The sequence below is a fragment of the Anabas testudineus genome, chromosome 13 (assembly GCF_900324465.2).
Source record: "Anabas testudineus chromosome 13, fAnaTes1.2, whole genome shotgun sequence".
Classification (NCBI taxonomy): Eukaryota; Metazoa; Chordata; class Actinopteri; order Anabantiformes; family Anabantidae; genus Anabas; species Anabas testudineus.
Window position 1 is genome coordinate 7,653,136 of NC_046622.1, and position 26,819 is coordinate 7,679,954.

The 26,819-nt window shown below is 39.6% G+C and overlaps 1 protein-coding gene across 5 annotated transcripts in view; it reads left to right on the forward strand.

Annotated features, from left to right (window-relative positions):
* The first annotated feature begins 5,559 nt into the window (after window positions 1-5,559).
* Window positions 5,560-26,819, forward strand: part of LOC113166643 (unconventional myosin-Ic) — a 46,968-nt gene continuing 25,708 nt past the window's right edge. The window contains exon 1 of one of the 5 annotated variants that reach the window (XM_026366769.1): window positions 5,560-5,819. In XM_026366769.1, coding sequence (XP_026222554.1) covers window positions 5,730-5,819 — 90 coding nt within the window. In that variant the 5' untranslated portion in view covers window positions 5,560-5,729. Of the gene's footprint in view, window positions 5,820-8,836; window positions 9,162-26,339; window positions 26,501-26,819 lie in introns of those variants that run through there. The other 4 variants (XM_026366773.1, XM_026366780.1, XM_026366763.1 and 1 more) reach the window with 4 other exon arrangements.

Here is a 26,819-nt window from a genome sequence, read left to right on the forward strand (position 1 = left end):
GGCAAATAAGGACGCATTAGAAATACAGAGAAAAGGAACAGCAGGTTAAATAGGTTTGTGGATTTTCATACAGTCATAATATTTTGGATTTTTAGATCTGAGTTTGTTCACATTTGTCTCAATTTACAAACCTCCAATTCCCTTTTAGCCTATGTAGTAGTTTGCTTATGCATTTTTAGAAGGTTTCTTTTTTTCACATTACATTCAATTATCTTTTTTTACAATCGAGTGTCATTGATCTTGTCACTACTAACTCAATATTTTGTAAGACGTATTCTTGTCAGTGACAGTTCTGCTGAGATCAACATCATAAATTCAATCTCATCATACTTAATACAGGAAACACTGAAATATCAGACAAACATCAAACACTTTACTTTTATTATTTATTTAAGTATATATATATATATATATATTATTATATATTATTTTGTTATCATTACTTTTAATAGAGCAGATGCAAATTTAGATTTTTATAACAAAATGTAACCACCAAATTACAAATTATGATATATTATTATGGGTCAAAATACTTTTACTTGCAACAGAGTATTAATGAACCATGGTGCTGCTACTTTTACCTAAGTGAACGGTTGCTTCCCCACTGACATTTATATTGTCATACAGCCACATGAGCAGACTAGACTTTATCATCCTTACTGGATGGTTAGTAGTGCAGCAGCTCCTCTGGTGCCCTCTGCAGGTCACACAACAAGAGAGGGTAAATGTAGAGATCACACAGATATTGGGATGCTATAAATTACTAATCTGGCAAGATGTAGTAAATATGTTGTAGACATAAATCAAAATGACTACTTGGGACATATAAATTACGTTTAAAAGATGTAAACACCAACGTGTGTCTGCCAAATTAACAGCTTGCATAACTAGTATCAGACTGCAGGGCAAACACTGACACAATACTGAGCACAAATTATACAGAATATATATTAATGGACCCAGCAGTAAATTAGTTATTCCCCTTAAAGCACTCTACAGTTTTACATTTACAGAGAGAGTTCTGTGGTAATGTGATGAAACGCACATTTACTTTAAGCTAAAATTAAACAAATAGAGTTTTAGGGGGACATTTATAAAGGCAACCTCTAGAAGTTAAGGTCACAGAATTACACAAGTCAGGAATCAGTTTTAAGAAACAGCAGACACAGAATAGAAGGACGTAGAAATCTATTACAAAAAACACACTTTAAAAAAACGAATTAATGACATTTATTGATGTCTCTCACTTACCAACCTTTGGTCTTCCTTTATAGTAAAGGTTGCTAATGTTAAAAGAAATCGATGAATAGTTAGTTAACATTTGAGCAAAAGGATAAATGAGTTAATGTTGAAATATGTGACTAATTTTACGTGATAATAAAGTTGAAATAGGTTTAAAATGAAAGGTAATTGGTTACTTAAATTGATAGTCATCATCATTAAAGATGATTAATACTCTGGCTAAAGTTGAAACAGTTAACTGTTGTTAAAGGTGTTGATAAACCATTTAAATTGAAAACTAATGTAAAAAATAATTCAAATGTTAAAATAGTTACATAGATGATATAAAGGTAATGGATAAATGGTTGAAATGGTTAAATGGAAACTTGACATGAAATGACAATATCTATTTTTAAAGAATTGTTAGATCAAAATTAAATGTAATGAGTTTTCAGTAGAAGCTCAAGAAATAACGAGTTACCCAAAATGGCTGTGGGGACAACAAAGGTTTGGGAGCAGTGCTTTAGAGAGCCTGGCATGAAGTGTGTATACAGAGCTGTGTTGTCAGTGTTCTTTTGTATTTAATGTTAAATTACATTTTGGTCAGTCATGCTGCACAACTTGTTCTGTCTAAACTAAAACGTCCCTCGTGAGCCTGTGTTGTTAGCCTGGGTTTTCAGACTGGTTACCATGGGGCTTTATGGTTTTTCCTGCATTGTGCAACCTGTTGTAACATGAAACCTGAAGATGGCAGCAGGTTCCAGCTAATCTGAAAATACATCACTCACCCTAAAACAATCTCCATTATTTCCACAGGAGATGGTGGTGGATGTGCTGTGGGGAAACATAGCTTAACCTTCCATTTATTACACATGAGGACTCTGTTCTCCAGAGGGTGTGTTCTGGTTGAAGAGTCAGTGGCCTTCTCTTCTAGATCTGCAGCCTAATCGGCGTCCTCTTACTTCCTCTGCCTTCCTGTGGAAAGTGGAAACTGCAGCGGTGTTCTGTTGTTGGAGCAAGCTCGCAGAGTGGGACCCAGGGAACAAACGTCAATGAAATATTATGAATTTCCTCTTCTGCTGCAGAGACAGCAGTTATAAATAGACCGGTTTATTTTCAGGCCACACTTGTGAGATTTACTCAGCCCTGGTCTGATCTGGTCTGGGCTCAGTCTGCATGTGGTATCTGGTTACAGGACTGTACCACAAATATATAGCAGCATGAACCTATGAACTACAACTCAGTGTGTTCTGCCCCACGCCCTTCAAATCTCCATGTACTGTGGTGCCTAAGTGCCCTTTGTCTGTGGAACTGTGGAGTTCAGAGTCTAGAGTTCAGTTATGGCCTCACAGTCCACCTCTTGTGTTTTATTCATTATTAGGTGGTCGTTTTGTACTTTTACCCTTTATTTTTGTTTCTGGGAGTCCCATTAAATGACACTGCACTATACCATGTTAGATAGACTGTCCAAGTTTCTCTTGTGTATTTGTTGTTTTTAATCATGAGAGAAAGACAGTTTGATTCATTATTTTAACATTTACTCTTTCAATAATAAAAATACTAATTTAAATATGTTAAACATTTACACATGCTTAGACTTACCTGCTCACTTGCTAACTAGATTTCTTGCCTAATGTTCTGGACTTGTGACTAACCTTTAGGCGTTTCTACCATTTGTCCATTAGTTTATGTATTTCAACCTTTTAGAATTATAAAATATGGATGTGATACATTAACAAACTATTTTTATCAATTATCCATGACCTTCTTTAATCCATTACACTGTGAATTATCACACTGCATGCTCAGCTTTACCAACAAATTACGTTTGAGGATTTTCTCTTCAATTTTTTTATGTACCTACAGGCAAATGCATATATTATCTACACCCTGAGGGTACAAATACCCCTGGTTAGTAAGGTGGGCTGCACCTTGACCTACACTTGGTTTAAAAGGATTAACCCACTTTTTATTTACATTATTAAAAAAAATGAATCCAATCATTTAAACCAAATCAATATCTAAATTAATCTCCTAACCTCCTAACAGTACAATTCTAATGGAAATGCTGAAATAATAGTAATAGTTGGTGACAGAGTCTCTTGCAGGAACTACTGTACCTCCCTCATCTCACCATGACTCATCTTCAGGGCAGTGAAGCAAAGGAAACACGATGACACACACTCAGCCGCACATATACGTACACGCAGAGGCAAATAGTAGATTCCTTTGTGAAGCACCACTAAAAAGTGGCACTTGTCATTCATTGCTGTAACCTCTGGTAAAGAGTATTTCTCCACAGGAAATGAAAAGAATCATTCAGTGACGCGATTTACAATAAGTGCAATCTTTTCCTTCCAGACTCAAACTTGGATCAGAATTCTTCACTGTTAACGCTGCTTTTTTGGCATCAGGTAGCTGGTATTGAGTTGTGTGTACAGAAACCATAAAACAAATCACCAAACAAGATTACTGGGAATGTTTGAAAGTTTGACTGTGAATTTACAGCAAAAGAAAGAATCTGCGTGTTCTCCTTTTATATCTAACTACTATCTGTGCTTGTGGTTGTGTTGATTTATTTCACTTTCATTCTGCTTTAAGAAACAATTGTGTGCTTATCATGGAGATCAATCACATCTAAACTATGTGTTTTTTATTTTAAAATAGAACTTGGCCTTCTGGTCCAAGGCTGCAGAGTATTTAAATGTGTATCTGTGTGTGTGTGTGTGTGTGGGTTTCCTGTTGATGCCATTGCTGTCAGGAATGCCTCCAGCTGGGGTCAGAGGTCAAAGGATATGTGTGTCTGTCACTTCCCTTCTCTCACCGGCAGCCTGTGATGCCCCTCTACACAGTACACAGAGATCCTGTGCCGTACTCACATTGAAAGACAGACCTTTTTTTGTAGAAAATGCAAGTTCAAGTATTCTTTTTTTAGATACTGCTGCTCATTTAATATTTATTCAGACAAGATAGATTTGAGTGTTTCTGAGTCTGCCCAAGAAACCAGCACTGAGACGAACATGAAATCTGCAGAGATGCTGCAGATATTGCAGTCAGTAGTCCGAGTTTGAATAAACTGTTCTTTTAATTGAGTCATTTATTTTAGAGCCCTTATTGTGCTGCCAGACCGAATTTCATCCCACAAATTCCAATAAAACGCTCACACAAGCCAAATTGCATAAGTAAACATTTAAAAGTAATGGAATGTGTCCAGTACAGTACTGACTGTGAGCAAACGGGAGGGATGAGGACTCATCAGACAGGTCAGAGAGGTCATTTAAATGCTGTGATGGACTAAAGCTGTTTGTGCATTGTTTTTTTAAATTTATTTAGTTATTGTTAAAAAGAACCATTTGGCTGCACTGTCACATTTTACCTGTCGCCCTAGAAGTCACCCTTCTATCAATATTGTGACTGCTGCTGAAGTGCCAAAATCCTGGTTAGTCCAGTCCTCAGAGACAGGAAACACACTGCTAGGAGAGCACAAGTCCCTTATTTGTTTTTAGAAAGAGTGTTGTGTACACACGTGTCTCCTTCTCGTATATCCTAAGGAAGGCACAAGTGGAGTCCATAATACACACGAGCGTTACATACACGCTCAGTTTAATGGGTGAGATCTGGGAATATCTGAGGCAGGATGCTGGGTTTCGAAGGAAACCCTTTTCAGACGAGTCCTGTGTGTATGTAAGTTGAGCCATCAATTATTAAATAGGAGCCAAGAGGAAATAACAAAATCAACTAGACCTGTAAGGTATTTGTACCTCAGGTAGTACTTCTGCAGTGACTATGAGTATTATTATTATAATTATTATTAATAATAATAATAATAATAATAAAGAAAAATGATGGGTAAAAAAGTAGTAAAATTTAAATGAATGGTTAAGTTGTAAAAATAGAGAACAAATGATATAAAATAACTAAATGTTATGGATAGACAGAGTTGTATAATTTAAATTGCGCTTCCTTTATTAGTATTTGGTGTTAAAAAAAAGAAGAAGAAATCAAATCAAGCATGATTTAATGTTTTCATGTAGGACACCAATGTGTTTAACACTCCCTGTGAGCACACACACACACACATTTGAATAAGACAAAAGACACATATCCTCTACATGTGACATCCATCTTGAGCGGAGCTGAGATCCATATCCTCCCCATGATCCCTGAGCCAGAGAGGCAACATCCTCTGGCTGCAGTGAGGGGAAGCTGGCCTCACTGTGCCTCTCCGCTCTGCAACAGGTAACACCCCTTCTCTAAATCTCTGCACTGACATCGATTTACATTTACTTTCATGTATTCGGATTGAAGTAAAGTATTTTGATTCATTTTTGTTTTCAGGGATCTCTTGGGATGATCTCTTTCTGTCTGACGTAAGGATTTGCCAACGAACCTGACGGGGGAGAGGTTGAATACTTTTACTCCTGTCCCAGTAGAAGAGGAATACTACCAAGAACAAAACAGAGTCAAAAGAAAAAGAGAAAGAGAAAAAAGAAGAGAAAAGGGCAGCGATGATGGAGTTGACAATCCAGCTGATCCCAACGGGGGAAATCATCCTTTCTCCGGGGAAGAATGGTGAAAGCTGCTGCCACAACTGCAAGGTCAGTTCACACACTATGGTCAGGTCTGAGGCCAGATCTGGAGTCAGATTTTTCCACTCATCCTTCATTCCAGTGGGTTTTTAATGCAGCTCAGTGGGTAGAAATAGATGCTGTAACAGCTGGGGTTATGTGGGTTCAGCACCCACAGGGACGATGTCGAAAACATTAACCAACATTTTAAGAACTGTAAATTGTTTCAGAAAATGTCTGACATGTAAATTTCACTGATTAAATGGTGATTTGGCATTGAGCAGTGCTCTCAGAATAACAAGAATCATTTCAAGTTACAAATACAAAACATTTCCAAATAATGTGATATAAATACTTTAAATACTTTATTCATTCATTTTTATATAAAGAGGATATGATTTAGGCAACATACTCCAGTTAGATTTATTGAGACTAACTGTGTAACATGCTAAGAGTCCTGCTGATAAGGAGAACAGATAAGAAACATTTTTACAAGTTTAAAATTCACAAAACTTTCCAGATTTAACATAACGTCAACCTTGACACATACTTTGATCATGTATGATGAATTTCCTTATTTAAACTCATTGTGACAGCAGCATATTTTCATTTCAGATACAACTGGATTACATAGCAGAACATTTGAAACATCAGCTGTACAAGTCTGGTCCTGTTTTAGCCCCACAGGATAAATGATTATAGAGATTTCAGGTCGTTAGTCATGTTAGAGATAATGATTACTGCTCTAGCTGCAGCCTCAACAGGCCAGAATCCAATGCAGCCCCACAGGCTGCTGCATTTTGAATCGGCTGTAATCAATATTTTTACATTAACAATAGCATATCATCAAATAGCACAAATTCTGAAATCATGTCTCTTAGTGATGAACCCACATAGAATCACAGACTCTACAATTGCCCTGCAGAGTGAGGCCTGCAACCTTATTTTTTGCATACTCTCACATCTGCACAAAACTGCAGTCAATAAATTTAGCAACTAGTTCTTGTCCATAGTGTAGTATTCAACATCTGCAGGTAAATGCTAATATAGCTTCTGGATGTGTTAATAACTTGAAATGTGCCTGGGTCAAGGTTTACAGCTTGTTTCCACTCTACCCAAGTAGCAAAATCACAATAATAATGAAGTTATTGTAGGTTTAAGTAATAGGAAGTAGTGATAAAGACAGCTTGTGTCTGAAGTCTACTGTATATACATGATATTGTGTGCAAAGAATGAAGAGAATGGGCTCCTCCCATGGTCCATTCGGTACAGTTAAGCATGGCCTGACATTACTGGATTAGGATGTGTAGTAAAAGCAATGTGGTGCACTTAATGCAGCCTGCTGAGTGCCGGTCAGTGATGATTGGGGAGGTGAGGAATGTACTGCAGCCTGGACGAGAGGAAGCGACAAAGACATTCCAGTACACAGCTTAATTTTTTCCCCCTTCACACATTCCTCCAAGGTCAAATCGCATCGCCTCTCTGGATGAAAGGTGTCCATGTGTGTGTGTCAGGGCTGTTTGTTTGTTAGATATATAGGGACAATAAAAGGATCTTTAACCTGCATTATTATGTTATTCCCAGAAATGATGCACACATTGAAATCAGGTGATGTTCTTGTAACTAAGGTGGAGGAAGACAAAAGAAAAATAAGGTGGAGTGAAGTGGAAAGTGTGTGTGGCTCAGCTTTGACAGCGCCTCCTAGTTTTGGTTTCTCAGAAGTAAAGTGGGGAGGGTAAGGATTTGGGAGTGGAGGTGAGGGGGCTGGTGTCACGACTTTCTGTCCAGCACAGTCTGTGTGTTTAACACTGCCTTGTCAACAGGATACGACCTGTGTGAGGGAGGGGGGGGGGTTGTTCGAGGTTGAATCGATCACTCCCCCCTCTGGCAGTGCAGTCATATTACAGCAGTTTGAGCACTAACAATCAGCTGACGAAGCTGGTCGAGGTCACCTTCATGGACAGGACACATGTTGCAAGAATGTTTAAAGAGGCAGAGAAACTGCTTTATTTTCTCGATTTTGTCATTAATATCCCACATACAAGTACAGTGGAGTCTGTGAAGGACCCACACATCTAGGAATACTATTATTAATAGATTAGAATAAATAGGTAGAAATAAAAGCTTGAGAATAAAGCTATGACCTCATTATTTCTGTCACTGTAAATTTTATAGGAGTAAGAGAATGATGAGAAGTGAAACTGTTCCACTGACTGGGAAAATCCTCCAAGGCTTCCTGGTTCCTCCATTGCTGCTATAAGAATAAGAAAATGTTAATTCATTATTGATAAACATTTTTCAGCTCAGAGTTGCTAACTATTGCCTCACCCCCACACTAAAGGCAGCTGGTCAGTTACTCAGGAGGGGACTGAACTCTGTGCTGCAGTCTTAAGGTGCAGTGGCACCTTTATTGACAGTAGAGGGTACAAGAACTCTTTAAAAGCTGATATAACCAGTTAGGGGCAGTTTCACTCATCCCCTGCACTTCATTTTTACTGTGTGGTCATTTACATCTTAATTGTGTTGGGCACACAGATTTTTGGAAGAGACACACTTCTGGTGCCATTCTCCATTCATATTTTGGGTTATTTATACGTTTTACATGTTTGCACCTCATAGGCAGGCTTTAACGTTATCACTCAGATATTGCAGTTGTAAAAGTTTATTGTTTGTTTGTATAAATATTTGCGGGTGCCGTTTTCACCTCTGAACAGTGCTGACTTGGTCAGGCTTTGAATTTGTCAAATTAGTCAAGTCTTTCAGTTTTGAGATTAGTATTAAATATGAATTTAAATTTTTTTGAATGCAGTTTGTCTAACATGCAAGAGCCGGGCTGATGTGTTTCTGTATATGATTCCACTTTAGTGTAGCACAAATTGGCTATGTTGAGAAACTGGATTTGTTTATTTGTCCTGCAGCGAAAAGGATAATACAATTATCGAGTTATTTGCCGTATAAATGTGTTTTGGTGAACTTCCTGGTCTAACAGGGCAGTGCCGTCCTCCAGTGAAAGAAAAGGAAGGGGGAAACTACCACACCACTCCCATAGTTTAGGATAGTCCGGCTGTGTTTCATATGAACACCACTGCCTGTCACATCATCACTGACATATTAATAACCACCGTCTGACAGTATGAGTGGAGCAGAAAGAGGAGGCGCGGCGTGCTGAGGCGGCCCTGTCCCTCTGAGGGACTGGGAGCGCTGCTGTGGTCTGGACTGGGAGTGGTGGAGGAACCGGCAGGACGGCACTTACCGACAGACACCGGTCACTGACTGACTAGTGCAATCACATCTCCACTAGTGTGTGGACGACAGGAGCCCAGTCAGAGAGCGTCTGCCACATCGTTTTAACCTCGGCTGTTTTGAGTGAAGGTATGTTTTTATAAGTTTGGCAAAAGTTAAATTAGCAACTGTCATCATTCTGTGAAGTGCTGTTGCTAGCCGCTAACGTTAACTTTCCTTAACGTTAACGTGTAATCGCTGTGTTTTGTTAGGCTATTTGGGAAGTTTCTACAGTGAAGTTAAGTTCTGACACAGCAGCATGCTTGAGAGAGTGGGCTGGAAGCCATGGTGTGTGCCATATGGCGACCAAAAAAAAAAAAAAAAAAAAAAACGCTAAACCAAATGCCATTCAAAAATGGGGCAATTTAACGCTGTAGCGCCCGTTAAAAACTGTTTTTATTTGCTAAAACCAACGTTAAGACTTGTGGCAAATCACAAACAGCCACTGATCAGTTCTGTGTGTTCAAAATGTCATCTTAGTTAAACTTTGAAACTATTTCTGTCTGTCTGTCGCGGACGTCACTCCTTAACTTAACTGTTAGTTAATTCCCCACTATCGCTATTCACAAGCGCGACAGAGGATACAGACATCAAACCTAGCTAAGTGCTGAAGTTGAAAACTTTGACGCCTATTCGCAGGATGCCGTTTTAAATAAATATCGGCAGCTATGATTTCTGAGCATCGGCCTTTTTTAGGTTGTTCTTGGCTAGTACCCAAAGGGACGTGGGTCGAAATTTTCGTCATATTTTTGAATGGAGTTTGGTTTAGCGTTCTGTTCGTGTCAGATGCTAAGACTTTATCGCGCCTGTGAATTAGCTTGCTGACGTTCTTTGACTGCAATGCTGTGAATTTATGGCCACGTACTGATTTAGCTTTTAGCCTGCAGCTTCAAACGCTTCAGTCTGCTGGGATCGTCTTTTTATAGACGCCAGACAGGCACAGATTAAGACAGTTCATTAAATAGCTAACCTCACAGATTATCACACCTGTGACTGAGGACCTGCTGTAAAGTTAGCAGCGAGGAGGGAGTGGAGCATAATAAGTAATCAGTGTTAAGATGAATGGTTGTTTTCATGCCCATTATAGGGGTATCAACTAATAACAAGAGGGATGAACTGGGATGGAAACTGACTAGATCCCATCCCTTGTTGTAACCTGTGACATGATGCAAGTAGCTGGTTGTGCGTCAGCTGTCTCTGAGCTGCCTCTGGCCTGAGAAAGTGTCTCTGTGGGTGACCAAGGTTTTGCCAACAAGCCTGCCCACCTGTTAATGTGTGTGTGACTTGTGTATGAGGTAAACACAAGGGAAGCACCTGGCACACACTGCAACCTCTTAATGCCAAAACATAAATTATAAGGGCAAAGAATGATCGAAACAATCTTCGTGAGATGCTGTGGCTGCAAATTAATAGTAAATAGAGGCTGTAACCTATAAGTATGTGAATAGGCACCAGTGGAAGATGGTGCAGATTGGCCATTTGAATTATTTTGCAATCTCAGTTCTGTTTCTAATCTTAAAGTGTCTCAAGTTTTAGTTTATAATTTACTGATGATTATCTATGCAGCATTAAAAGAAAGGTGAAATAGCCGAGCACTGTACAATAGGAAGGTGCACATGGTTAATGAAACCAACAGAGAGAAGTGTGAAGAAATGAGCCAGCACAGTCAGCGAGATAGTCCTCCTGGGTCGAGCTTGTTAGTACAGCTGACCTGCTCCAAGGTCACCTGATGGGCAGGACCTCCCAGCTTTGGATGGCTGCATGCAGCTGCCTGTCGCTCTGCTTTAAGTGTGGTGATGTAAGCTCCTTTAAATGACAGCTTATCATTGGAGATGATTGGCTTTGAAGCAGGCCTCCAGGGTAGCATAGACAGCTGACATATAATGTAGGTCGAATTTAAGGGCGGCTGTGGTCCAATTAAATGTGCAGAATATTTAGCATGCATAGTCCACACCACTATCCAACTTGGCACCAAACATGCATTGTTTTGCTGTCAATACTTTTTCCCCAAAGCAAATCCACATGTTGTATACTCCCCAATAAGATCAATTTAGCTTATGTTTCCATTGAACTGAGGTTGTGCAGCTGCTTTTAAGCAGATTTTTTTACTCAGTGCTGTAGTCTGGGCTTTTAAAATCTTGATAGGGTTTTGGTGATATTTCTGGTTTGTGACTGTAACATCATTGTGGTCAGGGTGGTGTTGGGTAGTTTGTGGTTAAAATAAGCTCTTACCAAAAATGTCTGCCTACTTCTTCAAGCTGAAGCTTTTTCTCCTTGAGTCTCTACATTTATGTAAGCACAAGCAACACAGAAGGACTTGTGAAATGGTTTTGTGTGTATTTTAGATGGTTAAGATATTGTCAAACCGACCAGCTAGCCCTAAGAACATCTTTTGCACATAAAACCTTGTCCTAAGATTCTAAGGTTTCACAGATTGGGAAGAAAGTTGGCCCTGGCTTGATCTTTAACGTTTTATCTGATCGAATACCAGTCTGACTTTGCTCCCATTGTTATGGTAGTTAGTAGATTCCTTCAAGGCAGATTTCTTATCTTTCCCGCTCCTTAGTTTTAGTAGTATGCACATACTGAAGTAGTGAAAGACATTATTGTGAAACCAAATGTGCTAAGAGATCGCATAGAAACTGCCCCTGGGCTTTGGACCCCTTTTTTTCAAGAAGCACTCCTTTCTGTTTTAGCGGATATGGGAACTGCTGTTAACACGGTGAAGGTTTTTCTGGTAATTTAGTCACTCTGCTAAATGCTGGGCGAATCGTGAGAGGAACCCATAGGATACACCTGACTGCCTGGCTGTTTGCCAGACCGCCACCATCACCTCTTTAACAGGAAAGCCACTCGCACGTAAATGTACTTGCACACACTTATGCATTTGAACTGCATTATAGGAACTGCTCAGTTTATTTCCTTTTTGCAACCTTTTAATGTGAACCCGTCATATCACACTTGTGGACATGTACAGATGGTAAGAAAGTCGTCATGCTAAAGGAAGTTTACACCATGTACAAATGAAAGAAATGGGCTGGCAGGGTTTGTGGGTGGGAAGCCAGTGAGGTATCGTAGTTCATGAGCCATCTGCACACAGAGAGTTTGGATTTAGGCATACATCTAGTTTTACCATCATTTCATCATCCACCATTGCTATAGATGCTAAAAACGTTATAAAAAAAAAAAAACTAGAAAAATTGCACTAGAGAAACAGCGCCTTGGATTGTCAAGTTATAGTTTATTTTGAGGATAACATATTTGCTGAAACTATTTAAAATAAATAAAACAAATTAACACCCATATCGGTGTGTTATATGACAATATTGGATTGATGATACACATTAGGCAGACATTCCTAGTTTGCTGTGGTTACAGTATGAACACCATGCATCAATATATGACCAGTTCTTTGACATGTCACCCTGATAACATTAAGCACAGATATCACACTAGACTAAGCCAGGAATAGCAATGATAAGGTTGTAATGCAACAGAAGTGGATTTATGGCCTTTGTACTTATTTCTCAAGACATGTTGGCCAAGACATGAAAGCCAAGTCAGATTTTTCTGGCAAGGAAAAGTATCTTAGGATAGTGGATATTAAAAGTCATCTACATGCAATACATTAAATTGTTCTACATCTGCAGTTATGGCCAATTTCCAACTGAGGTTTATGACGAAAACAGGCTAATACCTGATATTAAGCAAGTTAAGGGACATTTTTATATTGTTAAGTTAAGTGATAGTCAAATTGAGTGAGTAATGTTGGCTGTATGTGTGGGAGACTGTTTAGGGGATGATTTCTGCTGGTAGAGGCGTGAATAAATTGGAGGTTGAGTCATACATTGAGATAGGAACGTGTTGGACGAGAATGGCTATTGATTTGTCGCTTTTCCACACACACACACAATAGGAGACCGAGACATGCATGACTAAAGGTAGTTTGCATTAGAGCATGTTTATCTGTAGTGGAGATGTTGTGAGGTTTATGTTAAAACAACTCACTCACTATTTTGTTCACCAGTTTGCATATACCCTTTTAAAGCAAATGAGCTTAAGCATACCTCATAGTAGTGTTGAACTTCGTTAACATTTTATGAAACATTGATGCAAACAAAGACAAAACAAAATATAGAAATTAGAACAACATCAAATGGATTAATGCACAGCTTTTAAATTATAGCGACCCTTGCTGTTTTTGCAGTTTACATGTTAGTTCATAAGTGCTTTGAATGCCTTGTAAGGTGAAATAAGGGTCTGTTGGTCTGTTAGAGTGGACATAATCAGGTGTGTGTGTGACTCACATGTGCTACCTGTGTGTTGATGACTTACAGACTTGCATGTATGTACAGTGTCAATGTCCCTGGTTAGATTTTATTTGCTGCTGTGGGCAGCTGCTTTAGCTTTTCCATGCGATTCTTTCCCACATCCCAAAGCTAGCTCAGTGAGCCCCGCCCTGCTGGGAATAAACCTTTTAAGTGACTGCGTCCTGCCTCTTCTCAGTATTACAGTCTTGACTGCTGTGGGACTGGAAACCACCCTGGAAATGAGTCAAACTTTGCACCAGCTTCACTGCCATTTTTGTGCATCCTGTGCGACTGCAGGAGATGGGCCCTCGAAAGACTTGTTTTGAAATCCTATAACTAAAGCCTCAAAAGTGTTAACTTAAAATTTTCTTCACTACAGTTTTAGATTCCTTTCAGTTCAAGTTTCTGATTTGATAAAACGATTTGTAGGCACCTACGCATTTATCTGTTTCTCTATTTCAAAGCCTTGCCAATCTGAGAAGTGAAACACAATCAGGCAGGCAACACTAAACTAACACATTGCTTTTCAGTGAGCAGCAGACAAACTTTTCCCACCTTCAGACTGAAGTTGCTGTCAGCTGAGGACAGAACTGCACGTTTATGTTTATGTGCTGCAGTGCTAACTAGCTCACCTTTAATCCTGTTCCATTCTACACTGACACACACACCCTGACCTGCACACCATCACTCAGATTAATCAGATAAATACAAGATAACGGTTAATCCTATTTCAATACTCTTGCATGTCTTTAATGTAGACCGCCAGACCAGAAGGAGAGGGACTCGTGTGGGTGTTTGTGTGTGGTTTGGTATGGATCTGTGTATTCCTACTATTATGTTCTGTCTATTTTACTTGGACATTGGAGCATAGCTCTTTAGTTTTTCCACACACATATTACTCAAGCACATAACAGCATTTAGCTGCAAAAGTAATCTGTTCAATAGTAGATTAAGTTTATTTAAATACCTTTCAAAGTGTATCATTGTATTCTAGCACTGCTTCCCACATATGGCAAAGGTACAGTAGGTTGTCTGAGGACTAAAATCCACTCTCCTTGTCCAAGTAATGTACAACTGTGTAAACCATTCCACAACACACTTGAAAAACCAGTAAATGTACTTTTAGTAAGCAAAATACTAGGCTGTTGTTGAGTTAGACTCCTTCATGTTTCAGAGCCAACTTTATGTAGCACCTGTGTTCACTTGTGTATGTTTTCTACCCTCGCATGTATGATTGCCTCCATCTATCCTTGTAATCATGACAAACTCACCTGAGTCCTGTACTGTATAATACCTGTGTTTATGTCGGCTCCTCTCCTGCTTACATATGTGTGATTTTCCAGCTGAATCCTAACTAAACTGTCAGTGCTGAGACACGTCCTGCCCTGACCCGTTTATTATGTGTTTGCTGTGATGTGACACCAAAGGCAAATCACAGTGTTTGTTCAAACAAGGGTGCATATGGTGTGTCACTGTGGGTTTGTGCTAGATTGATGCAGGATTCTGTTTACTCATACTCAGCAGAATTTAATAGGCGGAAATAATCACCAAAAAATTCTCCTCAACTTGACCTACTCCCACCCCCACCCAATCATCAACTCAGATAAGCTCTTCTCTTCTGTTTCTGGCTAACGTCACATCTCCTGTTCAAAATGAAATAGCATAGATGAGTTAGAAGTGGTGGAGAAAATTAATTCATGTTCGTTTCAGGAGAAACTGGATTCTGGTGACAAAAGAAAGCAAAACTGTGATAAACAGTATAAAATGAGCTTGATGGTTTCATTTAAATTTCATTCAAACTTAATTCAGTGGGTGACTAATAACTACCTTATCTGTTAAATTACACCAGGGGCAGATTTGGACTTGAACCTTTAGAATTAAAGGTTTAAGTCCAAATGCACCATTTGGATAGAGAACAGTATGTTTGAACTGTTAGGAGTTCTCTATATGCCTGTTCATTTAGCTGAACATTTAAAAAGGCACAAAGTGGTTGCACTATTAATTTGCATTTGCAGAATAGCTGATTGAAGAAGCTTGGTGAGGAGGACTCACAGGGCTAGTTGGGAAAACTACTGTAGCTGGGAGGCTGCCCCTAATACTGTGAGCTGAGAACATGTCAGCACTAGTCAGGAATTTTATCCTTAGGATTGAATTTCATTTCATTTATCAAACAGTTACTGAGAACAGGAAACTGAGTTGGATCTGGCAGATTAAAAGGTTGTTAGCACAGTCTCAAACTGGACATACTGTGGTTCACAGTTTATTCATACTCCACCAACGGCTGTCTCATAAGGCAGAATGAAGTGGAGCATTTTATACATGACCTCCTTTAAAGGTGGGCACTGTCCAGATGACTTGCTATCGGTCAACAGTGCAAATTAGGTTGTCAAAGTCCAATTAAGTTGAAGCTGGTGTTAAAAATTAACAAAAAATCACGGTTAGTAAATCCACTGTTGTTCTGAGTGCTGCTCTATCGAAATAAATGGCTTTCATTGTTTTTAATGCTGGCTTGACAGAGCCTTTAGTCCACAGGTGAAATATCTTCGTCATGATTCAAATTGTGCTTTTCTCAGAAAGACTGACTAATAAAGCTTTTAAAATAGAGCAAAGGTGTAACTCCTCCTACATACAATAGGAGTTCTCTGAATGGGCAGTGTACCTTAATGGAAAGAAACTGTGTGTGTGTGTGTGTGTGTGTGTGTGTGTTTCCGCAGCCTTGACTATGGTGACAATACAGCAAAACACCAGCGTCCTTGGTTACGACCATAAAGGCTTCCTCTATCACTCAAGGCTGTTTGTTAACCTTTAACCAGTTTATTCCGTGGAGCTTTGATAATGTCAGTACAGTACGAGCAGGTGTGGCCTTGGGTTTGGAGAGAGTAAGAGAGCGGGTTTGAAAAGAGGTAGGAAGGACATGAAATAAGATAAGTGTGAGATGGTGAAGAAGGAGGTAGAATGTGAGAAATGTCAGGGAAAAATAGAGGATAAATAACGTGATTCTGGGTTGTGATGTTCAGAAAAGCAATGCAAGCACAGACACACAGGCAGCACAAAGAAAGGAACACAAATCCTGAATGCCTGAATGAATGCAAACACAGCTGATGATTAAGATTAGAATGAGAAGGTATAAATTAGGGTTTCACTGATACTGGTTTTTGTCTGAACCTGCTCATAGTAGGTGAAACGTGAAACTTCATCTAGTGCCATCATCAAGTCAAAAGTAAGGTCAAATATTTTATTATACATTTTATTTCATGAATCAATGTGCAAAACATTCTCATTAGCTTCAGTTGTACTACTGTGTTTTGTGCTTGTTAGCACACGGAGCTACTGCATGGCTGCATCTGAAATCACTCATTTGTTAATTTTCTCCTTATTTCTTACTGTAATAGACACTGAGAATTAAATTCAGAAGTAAATTCAGATTTCACACTCTTACTTCTCAGTTTGCATCATCCGGGACAGCTGCTGAGTCATGCAGCTGCAACCATCTAAAACAAGAAGAAAATGTCATTGGGGATTTTGAACAGAAAATAGTGTTTACGTCATTTGCACTGCTTTCTTGGTAAACATTACACCTGCATCGCCACAGCATGTTAATATTAACTTTGTGAGCATGTTAGCTTGACCACTTTAGCGTATAGTTGACTCCTGTTCCAGAGTAAACTGAAGTTAGATTAGAATTAGAAACAAATTCAAAATTAGCCTTCTCAGTGTACTGCAGCTCTATTAGTCAGCTGCGTTCAAACTGTGATGACTGTAGACTGTTATACCCATATGCACCAGGATTTCCCAGTTATTTCTTAACTCATCTATTTTTGTCTTAACACAGCTGTGAGCCACATAACTCCTTTAACAATCACAAATGCTCAGCATTTACTGTCTGACATACCCCAGTGACCCTGCCCAGTCTAACTATCATGTGTATGTGGAGGATTCTTCTGCTCTTATTAAAGGAGAGTTGGAACAACTGCTAATTTACATCTACCCCTAATGTCAATACACTGTTGAACTTCACAAAGAAGTTACTTTGTTGAATTTGTGCACATTATTATTCATTGTAGTAATGTAAATATTTACACATTTATGTTTTAGACTTTCACACCTTTTTGACTGCCAATTAACAACAGAATAGCTTTTCTGTAACAGCAGTTAAAAAGGGTGTTGATTAACTCCTAGAAACATGGCTTCTACACTACATTTTCCTCCAGCTTTATGGGAAAGGTAGTCGTTTATGTTAAGAAAGGTCTGCAATAAGAGGTTGCCATGATATCATCTGTGAGGGCATTGTTTCCATTTTGTTGTATCCACACACATCTTGTCCCCCCTGTCTCCTTCACACCACTCAGAAAATACCTCACAGTCTTCAGACGCTAGTCATGCCTGGCAGCATGTACCATTTCACCAACCTCATGGGGATGGCGGGGAGGTTAGTGTGTGTGTGAGAGTGTGTGTGTGTGTGTGTGTGTGTGTGTGTGTGTGTGTTGTAATGGTTGTGTAGCTGTCTGGTCACTGCTCACTGACTTTAAACAAATGACCTGCAACAGAGCAAAAGTGAGAGTTCAAATTAGAACATGGGAGTTTGTATGTTTGGAAATGAGTGATGTCAGTGGAAACCTCTGAGTACAGCACATTTACCACATGTGTGTGTTTGTTCCCTTGGAGCAGTCGTGTATGTCTCTGCAGCCCAACCCTCAGAAATAAATCTCTATGAAGATTCCAGAGATGTTGCAATGAACCGTGTGCAACTGAACTGCTGAGCTGTCCTCTTGTGTTGGGAGAGGATCTGTATTAAGTTACTTTCTCCAGAGATTCCTTTCAGAGTTCAAGCAGTTTGCACATAGATTCTAACCCATTTGTCAGGTTTAATGTACATGGATGCTGACGTGTCAGCAGCACTTTAATGTTGCCTTTCACTCTGTCACCCATTGGTTCCATGCAGCACCTGTGTGTGTAGACAGCTGTGTCCTTTAGTTGTACCAAATTTGTATGTATGGTTGCGTGCAAATGGATGTAGATCCCGGCAGAGGTTATTGCTACACGCCTTTCCCGGGAAATGTAGAAAAGAAAAAGAGGCTTAGATTTCTACAAATGAGAGGAGTGTGTCTGTTTGTTCTCGTAGTCTGATTTTGTTTTGTCCCAGTTTGTTCAGCTCAGCTGTTATAAATGTCTAATCAGCAAAGAGGAAGTGCTTAAAGTAAACAGGAAATTCACTGTTTGGATATTTAGCAACTTAACCCAAGCTGTTAAGATGCTGTACATTAACTCTAGAGTGGATACACGTCGATAGGCCCACATTTCTTATTATCAGTCTAATGAAATACTTCCTTATTGGCACTCAAAACAATGTTGGCTGCTTGCTGTTGGCTGTATGTTGGCTCTGAAGGCTCAGTTCACTGATGCGTGCAAAAAAGACAAAGCATTTGGCAAAACATGAACAGCATTTAGAAAATATGCTGCAAAGTGAGAAAAGGCAGCCAAACACATATACAAATTAAATCTAAAATACATTGTTAACTTATTGACACTATTTTTCATGTTTTGTGCAACTGGCAGCATTTTCCCATATAGTTGGAGTTTCTATAATTAATCTACAATTACATCTACAATACAAAATCAAACTTTAGAACACTTTATACTAGTAAAATTATGAAATTGATGAAGATATTTTCTTCATTTGCTGTTGTTTTGTCAATCTCCATGTCTTAAGTTACAGTGCATTGATTTGATCTCAGGGTCACCCTATGTCTGTCAGTGGTTCAGCTAATCAGTGTGAAAGTTAGGGCCAAGAGGAGGTGGAGAAAATATTTGTACAGACAAATTGTCGATTTGTTTTTTAAAGAAGTATGCCAACATTTGGTTTCAATTAGCAGAAAAAGATATGCTGCAAATCAGAAGGTATTTAAAAAACTTATTGAGAGCTAGGTTATTTCAAGTCATCAGTTTCATTAGGCAGGGTAGTTTAGGTTTCATTGCAGACATCTTATTTTGGATAAGATCTTATCCTCTCTTCTCTTTCTTCATATGTTGACAGAACAGAACAGAACACACCCACTGATGGGACATTATCCAATTTACAGTAAAGGGCAAATATATAGTACATATATAGCACTTTTGAATTTAAGAACACTGATCTTTAGCCTAGTAGTTCAGAGTAGCTATTGGTGCCGTTATCATAGTGGTTCTTCTCCATGTAAGGCCTACTGGGTTTAAATAGGAGGAGAAGATAATAGGGGAGAGAGTAGGAGAAGAACAGTGATAGTGGAAAGAGACATGATAAAGATGGAGAGAGGCTGTGAAAGATAATGGTAAGACTAAAGAAGGAATAAGAAAGGTATGCACAGTAGGTAGAAAATAGAGGAACAGAGGTTAAAAATTTCTCAATGTTTGTTCCTTCTGAACAAGTCACCACCTGCCCTGTTGACTTGGGAGAGGAGAGTGTGTTTCCTTTTACCTCAGTAACTATGAAGGGACCAGTGATCAACATTTGAAAATAAGGAATAGTTTATGGTTAAGACAGTTTTTGCACTCTTTCAATTGTACTGTATTGTGGGGAAAGGTGGTAATGTTTAATTTGTTTTGAAACAGACTCAACTGGATATTCCTTTTAGATGGTGCTTCATAGAGGTGCATTAGTTTTCAAAATATTTGAAAAAATATTTTTTCTTTAAAAAGGACGGGTATACAGTGTATGGACTAAGTTGAACAGGTCGGTGCAATCCTGGTCCTCGAGAGCCATTGTCCTGCTTGTTTTCCAGAGAACCCTGCCCTACCCACTGGTGATTACCTGGATCGGGTGTGTTCAGCCAATCAGAAGCTGTAAGTGCAGAGATGGGTGGAAAACAAGCAGTGCTGTGGCTCTCGAGGTCCAGGCTTAGCTACCACAGATATAGAACCACCTTTGTTTATGTAGCTTTCAGCATGTGTCATAGTTGTTGACCCCATGCAGTGCTGGTATCATGTTGATACTACTAGTTGTAAAAGACCTAGTTTTAAATGGAGTGTAAATCAGTACACTGTTATTTATGCTATAATAATCCAATTCTGTCAAAGACCGCATCGGCTGCAGCTTATCAACATGATGGATTGTGTGGACATGGAGCCCACCTCCATCCATCCACACAATAACCACTCTCTTAGATTATGCCTTTATGGAGGACTCCAGACTCTTTAGGAAATGCCTGCATGACCAAAGTGCTGCCACAGTGGAAAATGTGGGTGTGTGCATGTGTGAAGGACGAGGAGTGTCTCCACATTTGGTGTATATAAGTGTACGAACTGAAAAAAAAATTACAGCCGAGTTTCCCTTAACTTAATTTCAAGCCCGGTGCTTGTCTCTGTTAGTCTCACTCTGCTATGCTGTGGTACACATGGAGACACACACTGCAGTGATTCTCTTAACCCACAGCAATGAGGGCAGCAAGAAAGAGGGACAGTTTTAGGGATTGTATTTGGCCCCTGGGAAACCCCTTTTGTCATATGTAAGGCTTGGCTGTAATAACCTGAGAGGCCTCATTTAATATCTTAATTCCTTCTTACTGTGATACTTTTACCATCTGTCACCAACTTCCTGCATCTCATCCTCTTTCTTGGTACTTCTGCTTCACTGTATTTCTCTCTCTTTCTCTCTCTCTTATGCCCTCTCGTCTCTTGTTTGCCGCCCACATGGCTCACATTCTTTCACTCTTACATCACAGCTACCCTGCACTGCAATTTATTTTTTCTTTTCATATTTTTGTCTTACCTTCTTTGGTCTTGCCTCTTCTGCCTCTCTTGGAACCCTTCCTGCTTTCCTTCATGACATTTTATTTCCTTAAATATTGGTGAGGAGTCATCCAGAGGTTGGGTGATATCACCTTTAAAAGCTGATGCTGGGATAAAGCAGGTGATAGTTCATGTCTTGCACCATTATTCACCACATGCGATTGCATAATGTGGGTGTCAAAGATGTTAAAAGCTTGAAATATTGATAAATAAAAGAAGAATGTGGGAGAGGGGGAAAGTGAAAGGTGGCAGGAGATGGTGATGGAATGACAGTCTGGTTAGTGTCAGCATCTTGTGTGCATGAGAATGTTTCATTTGTTAGAGCAGATTTACAGCAGCTAAAAGCAGACATTTAATGGTTCACAGGGCACTTTAAATTTCATTTCTTCTCTCAGCTGTAGTCAGTGGGTTAACGTTTGGTCCTCCTCTGGCTTTTCTCTCAGCTCACGTTGACAGGCGTACTCCACAGCAACTAAAGGACAAAAAGTTAATGTAATTATTATTGTTAAAGCTATTGTAATGGTTTTTATTAGTAGTGATTACGGGAGTGGCTTTCAAAAGAAAGTGAGGCCTTCAGGAAGGCAGCAATACAGCAGCACCCTGAGAAAGATACACAAGGACACAGTTATTGTGCTTAAAACCTGCTTTTGATGATTGATAGTGCTCAAAGGTACACACAGTATTCACATACCTGATGGAAAGTTATTCATTTTACGTTTCTTATTACCTCACATTTTAATGTAGTTTTTAATGCATTTGCTTAAATTGTTGCATTAGGACCAGTCTACCAGGGGCAGGGTGTCCTTGGTAGAATGGACAGTCTCTCGTCAAGTAGTAATAGCTAACATTAATAAAAAGTCAAATTCCCCCTACACTGGGTGTGTTTCTTTAACGTACAGTATAACTTGGCTCAGAGGAGCTGACATATTGCTGTTGGTTGACAGCCAGCTGTAGCAAAACTGCCCCCTGGGAATGTGGTTTTAGTTGACAACCAATCAAGGGATTCTTGATAACAGAGATGGGTGGAGTAATTATATATATTACTAGAGGACTGTTTATGTTTTACATGTCTTTTTGGCTTTGCATTCATTTGTTAATTTCTTGCAGCAATGATGATTTTGGTTCATGGTACAATTTAGCAACAGGGATTGTTCAGATGAGGCGATGTTACTGCATGTTGGTGTATTTATCAGCATGCTTAACACATGGGATTTGTCAGTCTCATGAAACCTTTACAACATGGACTAAAACAGACCCCTTGAAACCTTGTGATTAAGGGTGTTCCCTGTATGATGCAACAGCACATACGTGATAGAGCTCATCACAAAAGATTCTTAAAAATGCTCGACCTTTATTGACTCACACTCGACTTTCACCAATTTGGTAGCTGAAGGTCAAAACATAATGTGTGTATGTCCTCGAGTTCAAACAAATGTGTTTAGTGCATTTCCTTCTTCATGAAACATTAGCAAAGTTGTTTTTTAAATTGTGCTTGAGACACATTCATGTTTACTTTCTTGGAGTCTTTTTCACTTCTTCACTTTTTTTGTTGGTGCACTGAGACTCAATGACATGCTTCGTTATGACTTAACTTATGAAGCAATATTTAGTGCAAAAGATTCAATAGTATGAGTACAATTCAACACTGTGAGGTTTGGGACCGGTGCCATGTGACATGTATGATGGCATTCCACATTGTGAGTACTCTAAATGGCAACACGCCATGTGTGACAGCAGTTGTCACTTGTTTACATGGAGCAGCTGCTGCAGAAGTCATGTTTAGTTAAACTTTGATTTAATTGCACTGTAGTTCCCCCTCAAATCATGAATGAATGAGGAAAAGTCTTAATGGTATGGAGTAATGTTTGAGGAAAAAGATTACAGAACCTTACAACTTAGCACATTTTTCAGTTCTGCTGGATACAGCTGCAAAAAAAGCAAAGTCGGGAATGCAGATGGGCCTTCAACAGGCCAAGTTATACCAGTGTAGTTTGGTATCGGTGTAGTTTGTCATTAAACATGACAAGTGAGTGTGGAGTAATGTTACTGTATATGACATGGAGATGGAGTAGAAAATTACTAAAATCACATATATATATACAAAATAATTGGGACCAAACATTGCTGAAGAGGAAGTGAGAGAGAAAACAAGAATTTAAGAGGAGGGGAGTAAAGTAGAGAGGCAGAGGGAGCAGGAGGGGAGAGTTCCCATTTCTGATTTCCCACGGAATCGAGGTCACATGCATCTCGCTGAAAGTGGTCAGTGGGGCTTCGATATTTTTTCCCGTACCCTCAGGCTAAACAAGATGATGTTTAATTTGTTTTCCCCCCCAAAGTTTGTGTGCGCGTGTGTGTGTGTGACAGAGCCAAAACAACATAAGTCATGTATTGAATAGGAAGCAACAGAGTGGATTTTTGGCTTTTTAAACACACATGGAGTATTTGGTAAACCTTGGAATCATTAACCCTTCTGTGAACTCAGACCTGGACCATGTAACCATTGTCTTATGTAAATAAAACCATAAATTAGATGGTGCAGCTTTGGCACTGCCAGCTAAAAGGCCACATTAGGTATCAGAGCCTGTAGTTAAAACATGCCACCGCTTGCCACACGGCAGATATAAAACAAAGTTTGTATTGTTTCCATGGCTTTATGCCCCTTAGTGCATTCATATCATTTCATATCATATCATTTATAGCTTCAGAGTTGTAAAACAGTGCATTGTGCCTTTAGCTAGTGTTTGTAGGCAATAAATTCTGTGATGGCTCATGTTGGAGAGAAGACATATGTTGCATGTGGTACCAGCTTGCCATTAGCCTTATTTATATATGTGTATGTATGTATGTATTTATTGCATAACAGTTTTTAGTTGGTTTTGTTTCGATCTAATAAACAAATAAATATAGCTCATATGTTTAACAGCTGCCCTTTATCTTCTCCTGCATCTTTGCCTGTTTCCTGCTGTCTTACCAGTGTATTCTCACACTGTGGTGAGAGAGAGACACTCACAGAACGCAGGAGAGAGAGCGTCTGGAAAACATTACTCAGATTCCTGCAGCAGGGGCTCTGATTATACTGGCAAAGAAGAGAAAGCGAGCAGCGAGAGTAGGGAGGTCGGGGGCATCAAACGAGGTGTACAAAGTTTAATCTGTAACACAGACACTGGTGAGTTCAGTACAAAGTGTGTGTTTTCTCTTGCTCCCTCTGAGCTTGCAGGAAGATGGGGATAGAGTTAGTTTGAAGTTTGCCTCAACAAAAATTTACTGTAATCACTCTGCACTGAGCCTATTTAGGTGGTAGTTGCCATTAGAGGGCACTGTTGAGGAGAAAGTGTGTTGTCTTTGTTTTCCATTGTTCCTTATTACATTGTTCTCATACTTCTCTTTGATAAGAGATGGAAACTACACCAGTTACTGAACATTTTGGCTGCCATAGCCCTTCAGAGCCCTTTCATTTATTTTGCTGTGAGAATCTGTAAAAGTAAATTAAAATAAATAAAACAGATTTCCTTTGCTTAATTGACCAGTTGTCTTAGTAAAATAGCCTATGTGCAAATTAAGGGACTTCTCTGAATAGTTTTTCTTTTAAGGGTAAAACTATGACAATAATGAATAGAATGACTTTGGCCCTGACTTTGCCTGAGGACTATGAGGCTGAGCGCTGACTGAGGGGAAATGGAGATGACAAGGAAGGTGACGGCAGTTCAGATTTCTGAAACGTGAGAAATTAAACTTGTTCACCCTCGCATACTCAAGGTGCTGTTTCTTTTCTCCCCGATTTCCAACTTCTTTCTGCTACCTTATATTCATCCATTTGAACTGGCCTTTTATCGTAGATCTGCAGGAAAGAGTGAAGTTGTCCTAATGAGGCCTATAAAACCTGGCTTTCCTGCTGCTGCTCTGCTCTTTGAAGATGGAGTTTGTAGTCTTTTCAACCAGACGACTGTTTGTCTTTGTCCAGCATCTGGAACTCTCGACATCTCGACAGTGAAAATATGTAATTTACTTCACATTAATCCATACATTTTTCAATTGATTAGTCTATAAATCTTTCTAGTTCATAGGGTTTATATGTCCTCAACAGTTTGCCTTTTAATTTGGCTGTAATAACCTTATAATTTTAAGGAATTAAAAGATTGCCTTTTCAAGCATCTACATTGAAGGATTGGTTACTGCCATACAAATGTTGTTCTCAGTAAAAGATAGCTGGAAGCTTAATGCCAGGTAGCTTCTGCCTTCAAACACCATCAGCATTCACAATAATGGTCGTTAATGTCTGAGTATTAGTCCAGCAGTCGTAGTGGAAACTTCCTCTTTGTTCTCAGCCATTGCTTATAAGATGTCAGTTGTTATTAGTGTTAACAAGCAGATGCATTAGGCTGCTGAGGCCTTTGATCTGCAGCAAGAGGGTCTGTATGTGTGTGTACAGTGGTCTGGAGCAATTACACTCCCTGTAATGATAATGAAGTAATTAATGATACTGGACTAATGAAGTTCCTCTGCATGCCTGCATTATTGCATACAAAGCATGTGTGTGTGGGTGTGTGTGGGTGGGTCTGTAGGATGTGTGCAAGCATCAAGCTCCATATTTATGACAGTGGGCTCTGCTGGCTGCCTGTCTGGTTTGTGCTTTAGCTTGTAAATCTCAGGGAGGGGAAGCAAGGACCCAAAGGGCAAGAAAAGTGGGAGGAGGGAAGGGAAAAGGAAACTCTTATGATTCAAATACTGTAGCTCATTATTTGTTGGCTCATGCTGCATTTGCCACTTAAGAGTTTCCTTTCCTCACACAAGCATGCTTGGATACACACACTCTCTTTACCTCTTTGACATGAGGGCACATTCTTTCTCTCATATTCGCTTCTCTGATGGGATGGTTAGGTCCAGATGCGTCTATGACAGGGGATATGTTAGCTCTTCTATACTATACCCTCTCACTTATTTTAAATACAGATCGAGTCAGCAAATAGGAACTATAGTAAGTTCTTAAAGTCACAAGTGCCTGTTGGATTGAGGAAAGGAGAACAGGGGAAAAAGCAGAGCGTTATGTGTCACCTAACGCAGGGACTATTTCCTCTGGAGGGAAGGAGGGAGCGAGAAGAAAAGTGGGTGAACGAACGGCAAGCGAGAGAGAGTAGAGTGAAGTGTGTGAGCAGCAGTAAGAGGAGAAGCTATGGCAGCTGGCTCTCAGGACAGAGGGGAGAGCTTCTAAAAACAAACTCTCGGCTAAATAGTGGCTGTGACGCGGCGTTGGAGGCCACATTCTTATCGCTGGACTGTCATCTCAGTGGAGGCGAAAAGCCAAGTCCAAATCACTCGAGAGCAGAACAGTGCAGAGCCATGAAGTACAGACCTCTGGTAAGACACACGTTAGAGGAAAAAAGTCAGCCAAACGTGGGATTAAGAGCTTTGTGGGAGATGGATTTGATTTTTGCTCAGGCTGTTGAACTGGAAATCAAGGTTAAAAGTTTTTAGAAGTTGCTGTATTTGTAATAACTGCCTGGAGTGTGCTTTGAATAGCATACAAACTTTGAAAACTCAAGGACACAGGTGAGGAGACAGGTGAAAGAGCACCGGAGGCCAGAACAGCCTGCAGTGTGGTAGTTTTGTTCTTCACCTGACGTGTTTCTCAACTATTTGTTGTTGTTTTTAATCCTCCTTGATCTCAGCATTCTCC